Source organism: Podarcis filfolensis (assembly GCF_964270895.1).
Source record: "Podarcis filfolensis genome assembly, chromosome: 2".
NCBI lineage: Eukaryota > Metazoa > Chordata > Lepidosauria > Squamata > Lacertidae > Podarcis > Podarcis filfolensis.
In genome coordinates, this window is record NC_139605.1 from 58,527,852 (window position 1) to 58,548,167 (window position 20,316).

At 43.0% G+C, this 20,316-nt stretch overlaps 2 protein-coding genes across 6 annotated transcripts; one reads left to right on the plus strand and one right to left on the minus strand.

The window, feature by feature from the left end:
• Window positions 1–294: 294 nt before the first annotated feature.
• On the minus strand, window positions 295–6,836 carry THG1L (tRNA-histidine guanylyltransferase 1 like; the record flags this gene model as incomplete). 5 transcript variants are annotated; one of them, XM_083603939.1, is made up of 6 exons in its annotated part: window positions 295–581; window positions 982–1,089; window positions 1,838–1,926; window positions 2,841–3,010; window positions 4,285–4,461; window positions 6,696–6,836. In XM_083603939.1, 5 exons carry the CDS (start codon window positions 4,404–4,406, stop codon window positions 420–422), a joined length of 651 nt encoding a protein of 216 aa, XP_083460065.1. In that variant the 3' UTR covers window positions 295–419. The 5 variants fall into 5 exon arrangements, with proteins under 5 accessions (XP_083460065.1, XP_083460061.1, XP_083460063.1 ...); XM_083603935.1 differs by lacking the exon at window positions 6,696–6,836 and adding an exon at window positions 5,920–6,119; XM_083603937.1 differs by lacking the exon at window positions 6,696–6,836 and adding an exon at window positions 5,785–5,879.
• A 461-nt stretch (window positions 6,837–7,297) lies between these two features.
• Window positions 7,298–18,353, plus strand: SOX30 (SRY-box transcription factor 30; the record flags this gene model as incomplete). The annotated part of the gene is made up of 5 exons (XM_083603837.1): window positions 7,298–8,279; window positions 13,341–13,580; window positions 14,313–14,549; window positions 15,835–16,327; window positions 17,897–18,353. 5 exons carry the CDS (start codon window positions 7,298–7,300, stop codon window positions 18,276–18,278), a joined length of 2,334 nt encoding a protein of 777 aa, XP_083459963.1. The 3' UTR covers window positions 18,279–18,353.
• Between the last annotated feature and the right edge of the window lie 1,963 nt (window positions 18,354–20,316).

The window sequence follows — 20,316 nt, forward strand, 5'->3', positions numbered from 1 at the left end:
ATATAATCCAGAGACATTAGCAACTAGGATAATTTGTAACTTGGCTCCCTGATGATAGAACTTAATTTGAAGCAAGAGTTTAAATGTTTTCAGTTTTAAATGGGCAGCTCAAAATCTCATGGGACTTGTACCAGTAGAGTGCCTTTGAGGGCCATAGCCTAAATTAAAGGCATTCCTTTTCAAGTAAAAAGTTTATCAACCTGACAATGATATTATTGTAAGGCACCTCATAATTTTGATGGGAAGACATACACATCTATGAAACTATAAAAATGAATACAAGCACTACATGGCTTCTTAAGTGCACCACACAAGTTTACTGAAATATCCATTCTGGGCCAGTCACCTATCCGTCTCCCATGGTCCTTGCAGGAGTAAACTGTATGGAGTATTTCACACCAACATCCAGATGGCAAATGTCAGCTATCATCAGCTAGGATTTCAGGATACTGGTCCCAAAACTGATCCCCAATGATATCACAGTGCAAAGCAACTACTGTAGTCCTTGGCCGGGTCACTTCAACTTCCTTCTCTTCCGTTTCCTCTGGAATTTTAATTTTCTTTTTAATGGCTTGATTTACCTATAAAGACAGGTGACATATTAATGTAGAATCGCAGAACTGAAGTAGGCTAGAAGGCAATTCCAGTTTCATTTCTTTTTTAACTATAATATGAGACAACTCTCAAATTAGAATCATCACTAGTAAAGTTCTGGTCTTTCAGTGGCAGATGTGCTCCTATTGAACCTTCACTACTTAAAATTTGAGGAGTGAAGTTACCAGAGGAATTATCCTTTTCACTGAAGACCAGAACATTTCTAGCCTTAAGTCTTAAACAGTGGTAATGTTATAAAAGCAGACACACCTGTAAAACCAGCATACATATGACTGTCAAAAACCACTTACCTCCCAAGTAAGTATTTTGTATAACAGTTTGTAAAATGCATTACACACAAATAGGTATCTCTCAAAATTATATTACCTTTTGCCACAGTAGAACAGTTCCTTTTCTATACAACAATGATTCGTTATTGTAGTTAATGTTGAACTGAGAAAATAAAATCTCATTCTTGTCACTTGCAACTGTTCCCTAAGGATAAAGAGAAAATTTTTTTTTTCTTATAAAAACACCACCACACAGCCATATGAAAACACTGACTCCTCTCCATCTAGATCTGAGCACTGTATTTGGAGACAGGATGGAGTATACACAACCCACCAGTCCCCTTTTCTGCTTGCATTTAGACAAACAGTTAATCCTTATTTGTTCCACCTGGTTTTTAAACTTTGACAAGTGTTATATTCATACTAATATGGAGATAGGAAGATAAAGCTATTGGATATAGTTTAAAAAAAGATCTAACCCAGGGGTCAGTAACCTTTTTCAGCTGTGGGTTGGTCCACTGTCCCTCAGACCATGTGGTGAGCCGAATTATATTTGTGGGGGTGGGGGAATGAATGAATTCCTATGCTCCACAAATAACCCAGAGATGCATTTTAAATAAAATGACACATTCTACTCATGTAAAAACACACTGATTCCTGGACTGTCCGCGGGCCGGATTGAGAAGACGATTGGGCCCCAGGTAACCTATTCACTCACTCACTCACTCACTCACTCACTCACTCTCTCTCTCTCTCTCTCACACACACACACACACACCCTTGCACTATGATAACTGTGTCACTTACAAACCCCTTCAACCTCATCCAGACTCCCAATTCTCATTGCCCATAACACTTGTGTAATTTGAATGCCTGCACATGATGCTGGCATTAAAACCTCAAGCATGAGTGAACATACTACTTAGCATAATCTTGAAAGAAGACTTTCATACCTGTAGTCGCTTTTGGGCTTGTACAGGTGTCAAGCCACCTCTCTGCACAAGAGTCCAAAATACTGTATTGTAGAGATTATTTATGTGGCCTGCAGGAATGAAATAACAAACATCAGACTACATTGGGAAGCACATTGAACAAGCTTTCTGCCACAGCAGTAGTTACTGAAGGACTTGTATACTATTATATGAATATAAAAAAATTCCTTCCAGTAGCACCTTAAAGACCAACTAAGTTTGTCATTGGTATGAGCTTTTGTGTGCATGCACACTACGGCAGACCAACACGGCTACCTACCTGTAACTATTATATGAATATGATATTGTAAAAATAGTAGCATGTCTTTTTATCTAAGTCCAGTATTTTGGTTCAGTATTTATCAGTGTTTTATATATTATTATCCTACCAACAGTTCTTGCGACATGTTTTTAAAATAGATAAAATTTCCTGCTATGCAGGTTTTTTGTCACATCAAACATGAGGGTTTCTGTAGATCATCCAGCCAATCTAAAACTACTGCTATCCATTTCATGGAAACACTACTCAGTCAGGTAGCCAGATAATTGGTCGGGGAAGGTGGGGTGGAAGAAAACATGCAAGTAAATTGCTGTGTGCAGTGAAGGGAGAACAACAACAACATGGGTTGCTGTGATTGCCATCTTATTTGTCGTGCCTTTTACATTCATTGATTAGACTTCTGAAGGCAGCAGCAGGGTTCACGTCTTACTACGCAATTGAATATAATACTGTTTGCATTTCTCATGGTGTCGTTGGGATGCAGGGGGAAAAGACATGAAAGCAATGCCTCTCCCATCGTGGCATAAAATCTCCAAGGTTTTAACTTTTTCCATATGTGTAAGAACTAAAGTCTTGGAATATCCCAGCTGAAGGATAACTCTCTGTAACTGACCAATAATCATAAACCCATACAAACAAACAAACAAACAATCAAACACAAAAACCTGATGGTGGAGGCTTCTCATGTGCGTAAGAGATGCTTACAATCAGCTTGTCGCCAACTAAGATAGTCCTTTAAATTCTGGTCACTAGGATATAACACAACACGCCCATCAAATCCTGGTGGATACAAAAGAGGCTGGTCCTTAAAGTAATCTTTCCAATAGAAAACGTAGCTGGAGGCAAACTGGGAGACCACATGAGTCATGAACTTACTTGTAAACAGAAAATAAAAAGGAAGTGAAAGTTAATAACATCAGTACTACAACACTGACAAATAAATAAACACTTGAGTACTCTATGTAATGCAAAAATGCATCTGACTCAATGGCCCTGTTCATGCATCATCAAAAGTCATGGCTAATACTTTACCATGATCATGCCCAAGGGACCCCCTTCTTTCTTCCCTGCTTGTGCACAAAGGAAACAAAACACAATCCCTGGCTAAGCATTACATCCAACCCATGGATCATGGCTTGTTCTCTTCCGACAAACCATAACCGGTAAGCCAAGAATAAACCTTGGCTATGCTTGGGAATAAAAGAAACCTTTATCCCTGGTTCAGATACAAAACCTAAAACACAGAAATCATGGTTTGTTTCCTCCCAGCACTAGCAGGAAAGAGTGAAACAGACTAAAAGGCACATTTACAGCAAACCATTAATGGCTGAATGTTTCAGAGTTTTCCAGATCTGTACGATTCACTCCTACATTTTCCAAGTCCAGGATATGAAAACTGGCTAACAGAAAATGAAGATTCTATGAATTTGGCCATTTGCAGGCTGAACATAATAGTGCTCAGTCAACTCTCAGGACTGGATGGCTGATTGCATCAATGAGATCATGACATAGAATGAAAGCCGCAGTATACTGTCATTCTTAAAGCATATCATATGCTAATAACAGCAGCTGATGGCCACCTACTAAGCCAAATGGACAGACTATACCAATGAAAATGTGCAAATTGAAGCTTATCTGTATACATACATTGTTACTTGTTCTCCTACCTTGTGAACTGAATTCCCCACCAAAACCCCTTCCACCTCCCACTTTGGTTGCATTTCTTTTGTTTTCTGCAATTATTACTGCATGAACATGAAAGGAGGCCATTACCAAATCTATGAAAAGCAACACATGTTGCATGCATACAACAGCTGTCAATTTTTTATATTATTTCAGATGAAAATGAATTTTAAGCAAAATAAATAGTACACCCCTTGCCTTTACACAGCACCTATTAAAAAGCTGCCAATTTCTACCAAATCAGAATTGTTATGAGTTATTGTCTCCATAGCCAGACACAAGAACTGAGCATAGTAGGGCTTAAAAGAGCAATGTTACTAATACTTTAATCAATATTCTAACTATATAATAAAATAATATAATAAAATATAAACAAACTGGTTATATTTAAAACATGTCATGTGAAGAGTAGATATGCAAATATTGGGTTGGGATGGGAGGAGAGAGAAGCTCTAAGACCAGTTACCTTGCTCTTCTCTTAAACCAGTTGCTTTTCTTTTTGAAAACAAAGCTATATTCATCACTTTGTCCATAGGCAATGACAATATCCTCTAATTCTTGCATTACTGTCTGTGCAGACTTGTTCATCAAGTTAAGAGCGCGATCATCATTGGGCTTCTTAAAACCATGTTGCTCGGCAAAGCTTCAAAAAGGGAAAAATACAAAGAAATGAAATTTGTCAAAGTTATTAAAGTGGTGATCAGCATATTTTTATTTTTTAATTTTTGACTGGATCCCATATGCATGTTATTGTGTTTTAGTTGCAATACTAATTTATAATTTATTAAAAACAGCAGATTTTTGTAACTTCTTCACATTTTTGCCAAATGGAAGGTAAATGTGGGTGAACATATCAGATGACACAGCGATTCTTCAAACAGCTCTTGTTTATTCACAGTCCACAACAGAACTGAACTAAAGGGTTCAGCCAGCCTGCTTATATAGAGCTCCACTACAATGCAACTAAAGCTACTTTCTGTAACTATCCAATCACTGAACGTCACTTTCAATCCCTTATTTGCATATGTGGACCTAAGTGAAAACTATCTACAGTATCCCCCTGCTGGCCCAGGGTGAGAACTTCAGTACATAACAGTAAAACTACTTCCACTGAGGCACTACTAAGAATCCTAGCTGTAACTCATACAGCTCAGTGTCTTTTTAAGCAGAATGAAAACCTTCTATTCCTCCTTTCCTTATTCAGAAGCAGCAGGACAATTGCAGCTTTTCAAATATTCATGACAATACTGATTGTTATCTGGTCTACCAATAGGGGATGGCTGGAAGTGAGTTTTGTGAGTTACAAGATGTGAAACAGATAGGTGGATGCAATAAGGGAGGGGTGGCCTACGAACTCCCTGCATATTGTATTCTTTTCAGCCCCTGATGAACACATCTAGACAAGCCTGCCTAGATGTTTAGGAAGATTGCATGAGTTTTAATTAGTCTTAAGTCTATTCTAATACAGTTTTAACTTTCTCACCAATATGGGTGGGGTATAAATAAATAAAAATTATTATAATCATCAGTGTTTTAAATTATGGTTGTAAACTTTTTAGTGCATTTTTATTGCTTTTTTTGGGTAAAGTGCTCTGATGGGTTTTCCCTACAATCAAGTGGTGTATACATTTTATGAACTTAGCTTCATAAAATTTATACACCACTTGATTGCGGGGAATAAAAAAACGTGCTTAAGAGGAAGGCACGTTTGGCAAACATCGTGATCAACTCCCGCAGGGAAACTTACGTCCCCCCTGTGGAAGGACGTGTGGATCCAGAATTTTTACGAAATAAACAGATGCGCACACTCCCAACGGAGAAATCCTCCCAAACCAAAGCTTCCCACAGTGGTCTTCAGATTACGACAAGTGGCCGTTTTGGCTAAGGAGCCGTGTCCCAAGGATGCTACGCCGCCCACAATCCGCCTCTGGATAGAGCCCTCCCGATACCCAAGGGCAGCTGCTACCCTGAAATCCGACCACCGGTTTCCTATCCTTGCACGATGCCCATAACCTCTCCACCCCTCCCTCCTCCCGCCACCATTGGCTGAGCCGTCGCCAGCGGCAACCAAGCTGCCGCCAATAGCTGAAGCGGGGCTTACCGGTGGAAGCCGCGGCCGTCCAACCGGACCACGACCCAGCAGTTGGGCAAGCACGTGGCCTCGTCTTCGAAACCCCGCACGTATTCGAACTTGCTCTTCGCCATGGCGACGCGGCCGCAGCTCAGCCGCGCGCGCAGACCGAGGGAGGCGGCGGCGGCAGCAGGCGGAAGAACGCCACCAAGCCTAGGCAGCGCCAGCATCAGCGGAAGCTGCGTTGCGCAATCCCGGAAGGCTGGCGCTCGCGCACACACACAAACACCCCCCCCTCCATCGTCCGCTCTAGCCGCTAGTCTCTATGACGCCGCAAGGTCTTTCGGGATTGCAGCTACCTAACCGCATTAGCCGCCTCTCATTGCCGGGCGCAAAAAGCCTCGCAGCAGAGGGGACGGGATAAATGCAGAGCGACCCGAGGCTGAAAGCCACGCCCTCCAGTCTCGATGCCGCCCATCCTGGATGTGCGTAGGCTGCTGTGGGGCGTTTAATGGGGGCGGGGGAGGAAAAGAGGCCCTCGCGCCGTGTGTGTTATGTGCGCACGCGCGCCTGCCTTTTCTCCCCCCGGTGCCGGGGGACTACAATTCCCATCATCCCTGGCCACTGGCCAAGCTTGCCGGGGCTGATAGGAGTTGTAGTCCCGCGACGCCGGGTTGAGGAAAGGCGGGCAAACGTGCTTAACGGGGATTCTGACAGTGTTGTTTCGGGTCTTCATTAATCCAGTTCCCTGTGCCCGTTGAACGCGCATCCTCCCTTCCCACGGTCAGGTGCAACACGTGTCGCACCGTGCGGGGGTAACTCATCCCGCACTCCTTTTAAGTTTTATCCTCGCCGTGGTCGTCTCCATCCTCCCAACCCCGAGGCTGGGTTTGAAAAGAAGGACTCCCGTAGACGAGGGGAAATGAGCTGGTGCTTGTCAAGGAAGGAGGCGACGCGCTGAAAGCGCACGGGCTGAGGGAACGGTAGCTGTTGACGAAAGGGAACGTTGGGGGCGAGGGAGCTGGTGAAGGGCGCGCGCGCGCCGCCGCCAAACGAAGCCCTTTCAAAAAAGCGGGCAAGGCGCGTGGGTTCGTCCCGGGGTCTCCATGGCGACCTCATTGTTACGCGGCCCCCAGGGTCGCCCTGGCGACACCAGGGAGGGGAAAGTGCGGGAGGCACGTGGAGCCAGCCCCGCGGCTGTTGCCATTTCCAGCCGGTGCCCCGAGGCGGCGCGAGGCTCCTGCGAGCCGGAGGGCGGGGTCCGAGCGCGGCGCGCGTGCCCCTGGCGGGAGGGGGAGCCGAGAACGTTTGCGAACCAACCGCAGGAAACAAACGGGCGGTCACAGAGGGCGGAGGCTGAGCTCACAATCCCCGCAACAATCCCTCTCCCCGGGGGGCGGGCTGCGGCATGGAAGAAGGGGCGCAGGGGGAAACCCCCCGAGAGCAGCACCGCCTCCTGCACCCCGCGGCTTGGCAGGGCGCTCCCCGGATGGACCACCTTCTCCTGCACCCTCTCTCGGGGCAGGGGGCCAGGGACCCGCACCTCCTGCTCTTCTCCCCCAAACAGGGGCCGCAGCACCCCCTACTGCACCCCAAGCAAAATGCCCTGCGCAGGGAGCAGAAACCTCCGCTGCCTGGGGAAGGGCTTGCCTATAAAGAGCAGCAGCAGCAGCAGCACCTGTTGGAAGACCAGCCTTGCCTTGCCAGGCAGCTCTGCCAGCCTGGCCTCGGGTTGGAACCTGGGGTTTGCGAGAAGCTGGAAGAGGCGGTGGCGGAGGGAAATGGCCAGCAGAAGGTGCTGCAAGTGAAAGCGGAGGAGCAGGAGCAAGAGAACCAACTGCTCCCGACCGGCGGCAGCAACAAGAAAAAGAGAGGGGAGCACAGGGCGGCTGCCAGTCGTCGAGGAGGGAAGGAGGAGGGAAGCAGCGGCGCGAAAGGAGGGGGGGAAGTCAAAGTGGGGAAAGGAGAAGAGCCGGAGGAGATCAAGAAAGAGGTGAAGGTGGTGAAGGTGGAAGAGAATTGTGATGCCAAAGCCTTGGGGTCCGGAAAAGAAGGGGCCATCAAAACGGAACTGGTGGAGCCTCGCGAGGAAGCTTGCAAGGGGAGGGAAGAGGTGGCATCCAAGCCTCGCCCCTCCTCCAACGGCCCAGCTCATGTCAACAAAGATGCTGACTTGTCTCAGCATCCTCAAGAACTGAAGATTCCTGTCACGCTCCATGCTGTCCCTCCTGGGGCTAGAATCCAGTTTCAGGGGCCACCTCCATCTGAGCTCATAAGAGTGACTAAAGTGCCAGTGGCACAAGTACCCCTTAAAATGCAGTCCTTGCTGGAGCCTTCAGTGAAAATAGAAACGAAAGATGTGCCTCTCACAGTGCTACCCTCAGATGCAGGTAGTAGATAGGTATAATAGAATTTGCCAAGTTGCCCTTTAGTCGCTATTTATGTACAAGTAAACACTGGGATAGAACTGTTCATACACATTAATCTGCACCACTATTCCAAACTTTTTTAAAAAATATATGAAGGGCCAGAAGGAAGATAGGGCTTCACTCAAGTTCATGCAATTAACAACAGCTCACTGTATACTTTACTGGCTGTTGCAACCGCCAAAGATTATGAAGATGGTCAATTATGCAAAGTCCCATCTACAATTTTTTAATATTTGCAGGAGCTTTCTATTGCAGAAGTATGCCACTGCCCTCTTTAATACATTGTAACCAGGGCACAGAGATTAACTGTGACCCTCAGAAGAAACAACAAAGTGCTTCTTTCATGTGTGGCAGATTAAAGACTAACATTTTTTGTGCCATCAGCATTCATAGACCAGTATCCACTTCATCGCCAGTTTATGCCACAATAAATCTGTTAGGCCTTGTTCTGACCCTCTTCCAAGGAGCCCAGGGCACTATACAAACATCCACTACTTAATTTTCACTACAATACTGAAGTAGGCTTGGCTGAGACTGTTACCCATAAAGCATTCTTGAGCCTTTGGGCACATTAGGTATTTTGAAGGAGTATTGTGGGCACCAACACCTCTAGTTGCTCCCTCCCCCTCCAAACACACACAGAGATTGTTTGGTTTTTCAAACGGTTTGGTAAAAGTCAAATCCAGTTGAATTAAAATGAATCCTCTTGAATTTGCATGATTTTATGTGAGGTTCTGCAAAAAAAAAAAACCACCAAAAAAACCCCACCCCACCTTATAACGGTACACAACACAGTTCAAAAAAGAAAAAGCAGATCTGGTGCTTTCAGGTATCAAAAGCATTGATCAAAGCATGGCTACTCTTGATCTTTACACAGAATAAAAAACACCCCCAATAAATTACAGAATATGTCTGCAGACACAAGTGACTATGATTTGATTATGGTTTTGAAGAGATCCCTTGTATTACGAGGATCCAGGAATATCTGTGCCGAAGATCAGCGTCTTTGTGTCATGGCAGCTCTGGAAAGTACCAGATCCATGGTTCAGTCAACTGACACATGATGTGATACTGGTTCTGGGAAACACCTGTGAAAAATTCTGCAATTCCAAGGGGATCTGATTTACTGGCTCCAATGTGCACAGGCACATGTGTGCACCTCTCTCCTTATTCCCATGGCACCTGTTTTCCCCTGACTGATCCATTTTCTTCAGTCTCCCAGATAACTCCTCTTTCCCTCCTATGCTATTTACTTTCTTCCCTTCACATTCTGTTAGCAGCTCAGGAGCTGATCTGAGTCTTGAAAAGCACATCGAGCTGAAAGAGCAATGCCTTCCTTTCATTTTTCTGAGCCCTGAAATGCAGACAGAGAAGAAAGAAGAAGTGGGAAAGAGTGCCATCCTTTCAACTTCTTCCTTCAGCTCTATGTTCTTTTCAAGGGGGAGGGAAGTAACAAGCCTTGTGCCAACTCAGTGAAGGGACAGTGAGTAACGAAGAACTTGGAGGCATTGCTCCCAACAAACTATGATTTGTAGCCAAGATTACCAATTATGAATTGTAGCAAAACAAACCTTGATCGCTGGCTTGGGTGTTACTCTAAGCCAGATGTCATGGTTTGTTTCTGCTTAGTGCAAGTAAGTAGGAGGCAAACATGCTCAAAGTAAATTTTTGTTTAATAAATTTCAATACTACCCTTCAGGAATAAAGTTTTCTCATCAGCCTCAAGGGCTGCCCCACATAGAATGCATTGCAATATTCCAGTCCGGTGAAATTACCAACCTTAGTAAAATTAATGGGGATACTTTTGAAATACTAGGGTTCAGAATTATCGCTTGAGTGATTTTCCAAAGTCAGACATAAAGGTTGAGCAATTTAAGGCTTTTGATCTTGTGCATATCTGCATTAGTTTCAGTGAGATTTACTCCCCCAAGTATAAGGGTGCATAGGATTGCAGCACCAGACAACTTTAAATTTAGGTCTCACCATTTCTAAGCTGTATCCCTTGAGTTCTGACCACAGAAACATCTGTAGTGGATATGTAATTCTTTTCATAGATTAATAGAAGTTGTTGATATGCATTCCAATCCTTAATACTTGTACTTTGAAATAATTCAGGAAGCTTAGATTCAGATGTATGAGTAAAGTTTAGTACCTTAGTGCCCAAAAACAATATTCTGCTTTTAGTACATATCTGTTTAAGCCAGTGGTTCTCAACCTGTGGGTCCGCAGATGTTGGACTGCAACTCCCATCATCCCTGAGCTCTGGCCTTGCTAGCTAGGGATGATGGGAGTTGTAGTCCAACAACATCTAGGGACCCATAGGTTGAGATAAAATGACTCAGGAACAGCTATTGGTTGAAGTGGTGCTCCTCCTGAATGGTTGACGTATGCCTGGGTGGACACACACCCCCTTTCCTAGTGTAGGGATGTACCCTGGATTCAAATCAAACACTTCAAGCATATAATCATAAGCTGTTTCACCTAGTTAGGGCTTTTCCTTCCAGCTCTGTGCTGCTGGTGTCAATGCCTGTATTGAGACTGGAGCATGGAGAAAACAAATTCCACACAATGTGTCCAATTGATGTCTGCTGCAGTAGCAGCAGAACTGTTAGGGAACTGCTCAGTATGGGGTTGAGCCAGGACATTTTGCCCCCTTCTGCCTGGTGATGCTCAAACCTTTTTCTCCTGCTTCCCAACTCCATACTTTACAGCACCCTTTCCCAACTTGATGCCTTTCAGACATTTTGGACTACAACTCCAATAGCCATGCCACCTGGCCATGGGCATAGGCAGGATTTTTTTGGTGGGTGGGGAGAGACCTTTGTTGGGGGTGCAGAACCAACGTGATTGGTCGGTTAGTTAAGTATTTATATTGTTTTACTTGATGGGGGGCAGCTGCCCCTCCCTTGGCTACACCCATGCACCTGGCTAATGGAAGGGATGGTGGGAACTGGTAGTCCAAAATATATGGAACACACCATATTGGCAAAGTCTGCCCTACAGAGTGAGACACTGCTGCTGCTGTCACTGTCAGTGTGTGTCCTGGCCTCTCCCCCTGGTTGTTTGTCAACTAGAGTGTCCCATCCCCCCAGTGGGTCTTGAATCCCTGTCCCAGTAAGGGTGTGTGTGTATATGTGCATGTGCTCTTTGCAGATGAAATTGTGTGGGTGCCATGTTGTGTGTCGTCTCCTTCCTATTTATTTTTATTTATTATTTATTATTTATTTATGTGGCATAAATGTGGCATAAATTTAAAAAAATAATAATAATCAAGAACAACAGCCCAATAACCCCACCCCCTACTCAATGTGTCATGTGCTAATAAATGAGTGGTGGGAGCATAACAGGATTTGAACTACTTCCTAGAAGAATGCTTGTGGACTGGCAGTAGCAAGGTAATTACTGACTGTGCCACTAGGGTTGATGAAATGGGGGGCGCTGTAGTGTGTGTGTGGTGATGGGGCTGTCTGCTAGATGGATGTCCCATTCATTGACTCCCTGTGTGTCAGATGGGCAGTCTCTGATTGCTGGGTATTGCCTGGGTTTTTCCTGTTCCCCTGTGTCCAGCCCCCTTCCCTGAGCATGCTTTATATACCACTGAACACCACCCCAATCTCTGAGTAGTGCGAGATCCAGGGGTTCCAGGCACTTATCCAGGGTTCAGTTTCCTCAGAATGAGGAGACCATGGACAGTGGAGACCATGGTGTCTTTAGGATATATCGTTTATTTACACATATATACAACCTGAGCCTGTGAGGGAGGTGCTAACAGCATCTTGCTTCTCCCATAGCCACAGCCTTGGATTCCAGCACAAGTCAGACATGGCTGTGTGTCTCTCAGCTGCCCAGGCTGCTTCCAGCCTCTACCACTTACACACTTCCCTTGCTTTTGTCTTTCTAACTGCCAGACAGTTGAGGGAGGGAGGCACACTCATTTCTGCTCTGGCACAGAGCCACTTCCTTTGTTACCTTAATGACGCATACTTGCGGGGCCATTATCAAGAAACGTGTCTGGCTATTCCAGCAGCAACTGGATCCTTGTTGGATCCAGGAATTAGGAGGGACTCAGACATACAGTCTACTGCTCCCTCTCTGCAAAATCACAACAGATGCAGTGGCTGTTTTGGCAGTGCTATATATATATATGGAGCACAAAGACACCATCTCTAGTGTTCTTGGCAGTATGCAATACCTTCCTACACTCAAAAATGAAGGGGGTTTTGTTGATAAATCAATAAATATTTGTTTTTCAAGTAAGCAAATATAATCATAGCCGTGTCTGGTCCTGAGGACTCTTCCCCAAGCCCTTCTCCCCTCCAGCTCTACTTTACACTCTTCTTGAATTGGCTGGAATATGTCCTTGAACTCTGATAATGCCTTTAGTTTGTCTAGTTGATGGAAGGGGTGAGTGAGAGTGTGTAAAACTAGCCTAGTGGACAAAGATAAAATTTACATTCATTGTTCCACCCACTTTTGTCTTTGGCGCCACCTACCCCTGACACATGGCCCTCGGAAGGGAATGTGGCTCTGTCTGAAAAAAGTTGCCATGTCACAGATCACTTGTGAAGCTCCCCTCGATTTCAAGCACAGTTTGCCATGTGGTTTGAGAGAGTTGCTGTTACTCCTTTCCTGCTGTGATTTTGGAAATGTGTTTATAGCAGCTGTATTTTATTTTTATGGAGGCTTTTTTTTTTAAAGTCCCATTACATTACAATACTGTATCACATTTAAAATATAGCATATGCACTGTCATTCTCTATTACTGTATTTCTTTTGGTATATTGATGTTGGCCCCCTTGAGAGGACGTGATCCAGAAAGGTGTCTTATAAAAATTTAAGGAAAATAAGCCGAAAGCTCCTGTGGGCTTATGACAATGGTTTATGGTTATTTGGAGCTTGGCCTTTATTTCTGTAGTCTGCACTAAAGTAATGAGCCCAGAATCAATAGCAAACTCATTATTTTTAACTACAAACTTTGTATGGTACTTATACTGCCTACCCATCCATCTTTCTTTCCTGTAGGGATACCAGACACTCCATTTAGCAAAGACAGAGATGGCCATGTCAAGCGTCCCATGAATGCATTTATGGTGTGGGCAAGAATTCACCGGCCAGCCTTAGCCAAAGCTAACCCTGCTGCCAATAATGCGGAGATAAGCGTTCAGCTTGGATTGGAGTGGAACAAACTCACAGAAGAGCAAAAGAAACCTTATTATGATGAAGCTCAGAAGATTAAAGAAAAGCACAGAGAAGAATTCCCTGGTATAAAATAGGTTTTGGTTTTTTTTACATGTTTCTTAACATCTGATGGTCTTGATGCAGTGCCTTGTGTTACCCAGAAATAGGTTTATGAGTGGGGAAAGGTGGGGTTCAAGGACGATACTTGAAAGGAAATACAAAAAAACCCCCACCACCATGCAGGAACCACGAGGCAGTCTTCCTTAAAGCTTTTGTCACCACCCCACCCCTTCTATTCCCATAGTGGTTTCTTTTCAGGCTCTGAAAGTTTAAAAACGAGTTCAGAAGAGGGAGCTGCTTAAAGGAGCTGTACTCTGTAAGCTCTTGTATGCATGGATGTTGCACATGTGCATTTTTACAGCATCTGCCATTGACATTATTTAAGTATTTAAAACTAAGTACAATAGCAGATTTATTATAGCAAATGCTACTGGGCCAAGTTCAAGGTGTTGCCATTAGTATATAAAGCCCTTAACAGGATGGGACCAGTTTACTTGCAAGATCACTTTACCCTAGATATGCTCAATTGACAGCTTCCACCAGCGGAACTGGCGCTGTTACAGGTGCAACATAATACTTGTTCTGTAGTTATAAGAAGTTGATCTTTTGATCCAGACTTTGGAACTCCCTGCTTATTAACATCAGGCAGGTGCTTTCACTGTACTCTTTTTGGTGTCCTTTGTTATTACATTAATCAGTTTTGAAATAAAATAACCCATTATATTTCAGTGAGCTTACTCTTTTATATTCCCACAGGTTGGGTTTACCAGCCACGACCTGGCAAAAGGAAGCGGTTCCCCTTGACAGTCTCCACAGTATTCTCTGGCACTACTCAGAATATCATTGCTACCAGCCCAATGACAGCCTCCACTGTCTTTACTGGGACATCTCAGAATATTATTACTACAAATCCAACTACCATTTACCCTTTCCGATCTCCCACCTACTCTGTGGTCATACCCAGCGTACAGAACAGCATTGGACACCCAGTCTGTGAGTTCATTCCAATAGTTTATGTGAGTTCATTATATGATAGGAACTACAAAAACCCAATGTCTGTATTCTTGTTGAGAGTATGATTATGTAGGATTATGCAGGAATATTTGATGATGAGATGTGGCCATAGTTTTGCGGTAGCCTTATTAATTCATTTCCAAATTAGATTAGTGAAGTACAGAATGCTTTGTTTATATGCTTGTTTATTTGTTTTAATCATTCTCAAAGTAAAGTTGGGTCATTATTCTTACTAGCAAAACATCTGTTAAGTCTGATGAGAGAAGCAAAAGCGATTCAGTTCTCTTCTGCCTCACCACTCTCCACCCTCTCATATATCATTGACTTAATGAAGAGTAAGACACCAGGGCATGCTCACTGTTCTAAATCTAGTCCTGTCCCATGTTTCCCCAAAATGAACATGGCTTGAAAGTCTTGAGGAAGGGGCAAGGAACCTTCATCACCACTACCACACTGAAGGTCTTTCAGGTTCTGTGTTTCCTCCTTCCCTGCTGAGCCCACATCCCAGTTTTCAAAGGCTGCCTTAGAAATATATTGCCCCTCCCCAACACTCTGAAGTTGACTTCAGGAGGGAAAGAAGAAGCATTATATCCCATTCCCTATGCTCAGTTATGCCAGTGTCTGGAATGAGAATCAGATTTTTCACCCTTTCAGCTGTATCGCATATTGCAACTGTTTCCTTTGGTTTTTTTTAGAACTCCCTGGGAACTATTAAAAACCAAGCTAGTCCCTGTCTGCACAGCCCTGTTTGGAGGTCTTTTCCTTGGTCCCGCGAGACACTGTTAGGGGAGAAAATGTTGGGGACTTGATTTTATATAAAAGATTCAGTTTTATGCTGATAGGGAATTGAGAGACTTGCCAAAAAGTGCCTGGAAAGTCTTTGCCTTACATGTTCAATGATTGCACACTGCATACTGGGCATCATTGTGAGGGAAACTTGTAGGAGATTTATAAAGAAAAGACATTTTTTTAAAAAAAGATTAACAGTCTAAATATTGAATGTCTTTTTTAATGTTGCTGATTCGTGAAATTGCATCCATGGATGTCGTTGGGTATGAAACTGCAGTAGGTTATGCTAGGGTTGCCATATTTCAAAAAGGGAAGATTCAGACATATGGCAACCATAGGTTATGCTATATTAAAGAAAAGCTTCAAAAATGATGAGGGATGATCCAGTGCTATTACATGGATCATTCTATAATATTTATAACATAGTGTTAATGGGACCTTCTCACTTACGGATAATACTTTCTCTTCTCCAAAGGTGAAGCCCCTTCTACTATCCAGCTGCCAGGTCCTTCTGCTCAGCATCCAGGCCCTATTACGCTGTTCCAGCCAAATGTAGGAAGCACAGCGCCACTGGCTGCCTCAACGGCAAATCTGCCGATTCGTCCAGTGCTTCAACCTCAGCGTTTTGCTGCACCTTCACCAACAGAAGCTCACCGTGTATCTTCAGGAACAAATTGCTCTATAAAGAGACCAACCCAGATTTCTATCGAAAGTGCAAGCAGGAACCCAAATAATACAAGCACCACACATTCCAGATACAGTGTCTCAAATAGTCAACCCCCTAAGGAGTACTCAGGTGTTTCTTCTTGTTCTAGAAATGGACCCATTCCTCAAGCTCCTCCCATCCCCCATCCACACGTTTATCAACCTCCTCCCATCGGTCATCCAGCCACCCTGTTCGGAGCTCCTCCTCGATTTTCATTTCATCATCCTTACTTTTTACCTGGGCCCCATTATTTCCCATCAAGGTAATGCAGCTATTTATTTGTGTTCTGCAGTAAAGTTGCATATCTAGTCAGACAACCACAGAAGGATTTGCAGACTTCTACAAGGAAAAGATTGAAAAGAACCTGTGTGAATTTCCATGTACAGTCATACCTTGGAAGTCAAACGGAATCCATTCCAGAAGTCCGTTCAACTTCCAAAATGTTTGGAAACCAGAGCATGGCTTCTGATTGGCCATGGAAGCCCCGTTGGACATTTGGCTTCCAAAAATAGTTCGCAAACCGGAACAGTCACTTCCGGGTTTGCGACGTTTAGGAGCCAAAATGTTCGAGAAGTAGGCTGTTCGATTTCCAAGGTACGACTGTATACTCTTCCTTTCTGTCCACCCTTTTTTCCTCTTTCCTCACACATTTATCCTCTATTCATTTCATTCCACTGAAACATTTCTCATCATACTTTGCAGTGACCAAAGGGCTTTTTTATAAGGGTTTCTTTTTCATTCTTGCTTTTTAAATTTGATCTGTGACCTTGACATTGTTGTTTAAACTTTTCTCCTCAACTCACTTTCCTCCTTTGAAAGGAGAACCTCTCATTCGGGTTCTCTTGACTCTTTGGTCATCTCCAGATGACCTGTTTAATGAGCATTCAGCCTGATATGTTTGTGGGGAAATTAGACAATGTTGCATCAAACAAGTGTTATTGCAGAAGCTCCAGTCCCTTTTCATGTCACTTTCCTTATCACAAAAGGCCATCATGTTCTGCAACAGTTGGTATTCACCCATGCTTATATCAGTTTAGAAGACCTTGTTCAATGAGCCACAGGCTAAAAGCTAGGCTGATGGTTATGAAGTTTTTAGTGGTTTTTAGTGGTGGCATGTAATGTTCTTACTGAGGTGGTTTATCAGTCCTGCTGCTTGCTAGTATGTCTCTTTGTTTCTTTGTTTCTTTCTTTCTTTCTTTCTTTGTTTGTTTCAAAAAGCTTCTAGTTAAATTGAGTATTTTGCAAAGATGTTTATTTTGATGTAGTCTTCATTTTTACTTCTCTTTTATACTGATGGTTTGTTTGCTATTTTGTGTTATGAAGTGTCGTAGAGGTGTTATGAGGTGTGGTATAGGTCAAAAGTTGAAATCATTCGTTATAAAAAAACAGGTCTGCATTAAGAGTTATGGGATGTATGTGGCTACATGGTCCTGCCCCTGGTTGTTGAACTGGACCAGATGACCTTCTGGACCAGAAAAGGGGAACATATGGTCTTCCAGGTGCTCCAACTCCCATCATGTGTAACCACTGGCCATGTTGGTTCAGACTGATGGGAGTTGGAGTCCAACAGTAGCTGGAGGGGTACAAGTTACCCACCCTGTTCTCATTGTCTCTTCTAAATTAGTTATTCTGTATAATGTACCATGGGCACACATCTTGGCTTTTTGAAACACGGCCATATTATTGTATTCTATTTACAATTGTGTCCCATGACTGAGGTAATCCCTTTATTATGGTAACTGGTTTCCAGATTTGAATACAAACAAGCTATAATATATCATTCAGTTTTATGGTAAAAGCCGTGATGTAACTCATCTTTGTCTTGTTGCAGCACATGTCCATACAGTCGCCCACCGTTTGGCTACGGAAACTTCCCCAGCTCCATGCCTGAATGTCTTGGCTTTTATGAAGACCAGTATCAAAAACACGAGGCAATGTTTTCTGCTCTGAACAGAGACTATCCTTTTAGAGAGTATCCTGATGAGCATACGCATAGCGAAGACTCCCGTAGCTGCGAGAGCTTGGAAGGGACATCCTATTACAGCAGCCACAGTCAGACTGAAGAGGAATACTTAAACCCTATGCCACAGCTGGACATTGGGGCCCTTGAGAATGTTTTTACTGCAACCCCATCCACACCCTCTAGTGTACAGCAAGTCAATGTGACTGATAGTGATGATGAGGAAGAAGGAAAGGTGTTAAGAGATTTGTAATTATAAAACCCAAATGATAGTATCCAGCATAATTTTTTAAAACATGAAATAAAACATGTTGGTCATATAACACTATTTTAGTGAGTGTGGTCAAGAAGACATAATTGATCCAGGTTTTAAAATTGTTATGATACATTGGAGGTTTTTCAGGGCACTGTACCATCGCAGGAGTTGTACCTTAATACACCTGATTTCATATACTTTACCTTGTCAGGGTAGGTCATAAGACTGAGCTGTTTGTATTATATGTTTGTGCACCACCTTTCTGTCAAACTTCCAGAACTTGACTGATGCACTTTATTGATACTGCACAGACACAGCAGTGATCTACCTGCACCATGCATTCAGTTTTACATGCATGCAAAGGAAAGGTGTGACTCATTCATGGAGTCAGGACATAATGCCATCAGTTTTATGTTGATGCAATGCCAGAAGCAGCAGATACATTCACCAGGCTTTTCTAGAGACTTGCCCGTCTAATCCTACATGGTAATAGGATCACTCACTTATGGGGGCAGACTTTCCTAACTCAGAACTTTTGTTATTTATGTTCCTAGATGACATAGTGGGATTTTCATTCTAATCTACATATTTATGGAGCAAGTGGAATTCTGTTTATTTTCAGGATTTTAAAATTGCTATCTTTTTTATGCACTTGTTTCAGATTATATATATGCGCTGAAAATGGTTACATAGTAATCTGAAATTCTACAGCCCCTCTTATGATTTTAACTTCCTCCTCGATAAGAGGATTTTATATTTAAAGCCCACATAAATGGGACTGTTGAATGTTTCTAAGAACAAGTAATGGTGAATCTAGCTGTGTGTTGTATACAAGTGGGCTATGATTCTATACCAGAGTATATTTAACAGTAATATCTCAGGCATACATGTTAAATGTATCTTTTGAAAAATAGATGTAACAGAAGGTAATGTTGCTAAATGTTCATGTTAGAAAACATTTTTATTTTGATATTTTTCTTTGTTTTGGGGGTGGGGTTGATAGTACATTTGTTCCATTTTTGTTACATTAAAATAAAATCACATGAACTGTATGTTGTTAGCTCTATATATTGTGATGAACTATGAATTAAGAATGTCATGATCCTATTGTGTCCATGTAATAATAAGTGAAAACACAGTAACCACTTTAAAGTCTCTTCAGGGATATTTGTTATAAAAGAAAAGATTGGCTGCTTCAAAAGTTTATACATTCTATACATTTATGGGGTGATTTTATTATAAATTTTTAAAAATCGTTTTTAGAATGCTAGCAATGCAGACAGTACACAACCTTATGATAATATATTTCAAGGTAGCAGTCAGAATTGAAGCAGAAAAACTTAAAAGGAACAAAGAAGTTCATATACTTCACTGGTAATTTTCACTGACAATCGTTGGCAGTGTCTCATCAAAATTGTGTACAGTTTGTCCTTTCGATATCTTTATGGTTTATGGTTTTACTCTATACTTTGGACCTAGCATTTCCAGTAAATTGTTCCAACTGTGCTGAATACAGTTAAGGTAGTTGAGGACCAGGCTTATCCATCATGAATGCTGCAACCAGACCCTCAGCTTCCATTGTGCATGCTATGTCAATAGTGCTTTTAAGGGAAAGTCTTATTAATAGCCAAAAACATGCCCTAGCTCTGAAACAGACTACTGGGTGAAAGATGACCTTCAAGAATTCTTGTGGGCAAATGTGCTATTTCCCACATAACTATGGCTCCAAAGTATAAAACAGCTGTCGGATTGTTCACTCCATCTGCTTTTTCCCATCTGTCCTGCCCCAATCTTTTTTTTTTCTTTTTAAAACAAATTGCAGTATTGGCTAGCTGGAACCATATATTGGTTGACTGCAGTTTTATTAAATCCAGACTGATGTTTCAGACATGGTGCCAAACTATGCTTAGGTGCTATGTGAACGAGCCTGGCTGGACCGTTGGGCTCACACTACCCCCCTCCTCCCTTTGCATGTTTCCATTCCTTCCCACATTTCCTAGTTTGAGGCAAACTGTAGCTTGCCATTTCACTTGAG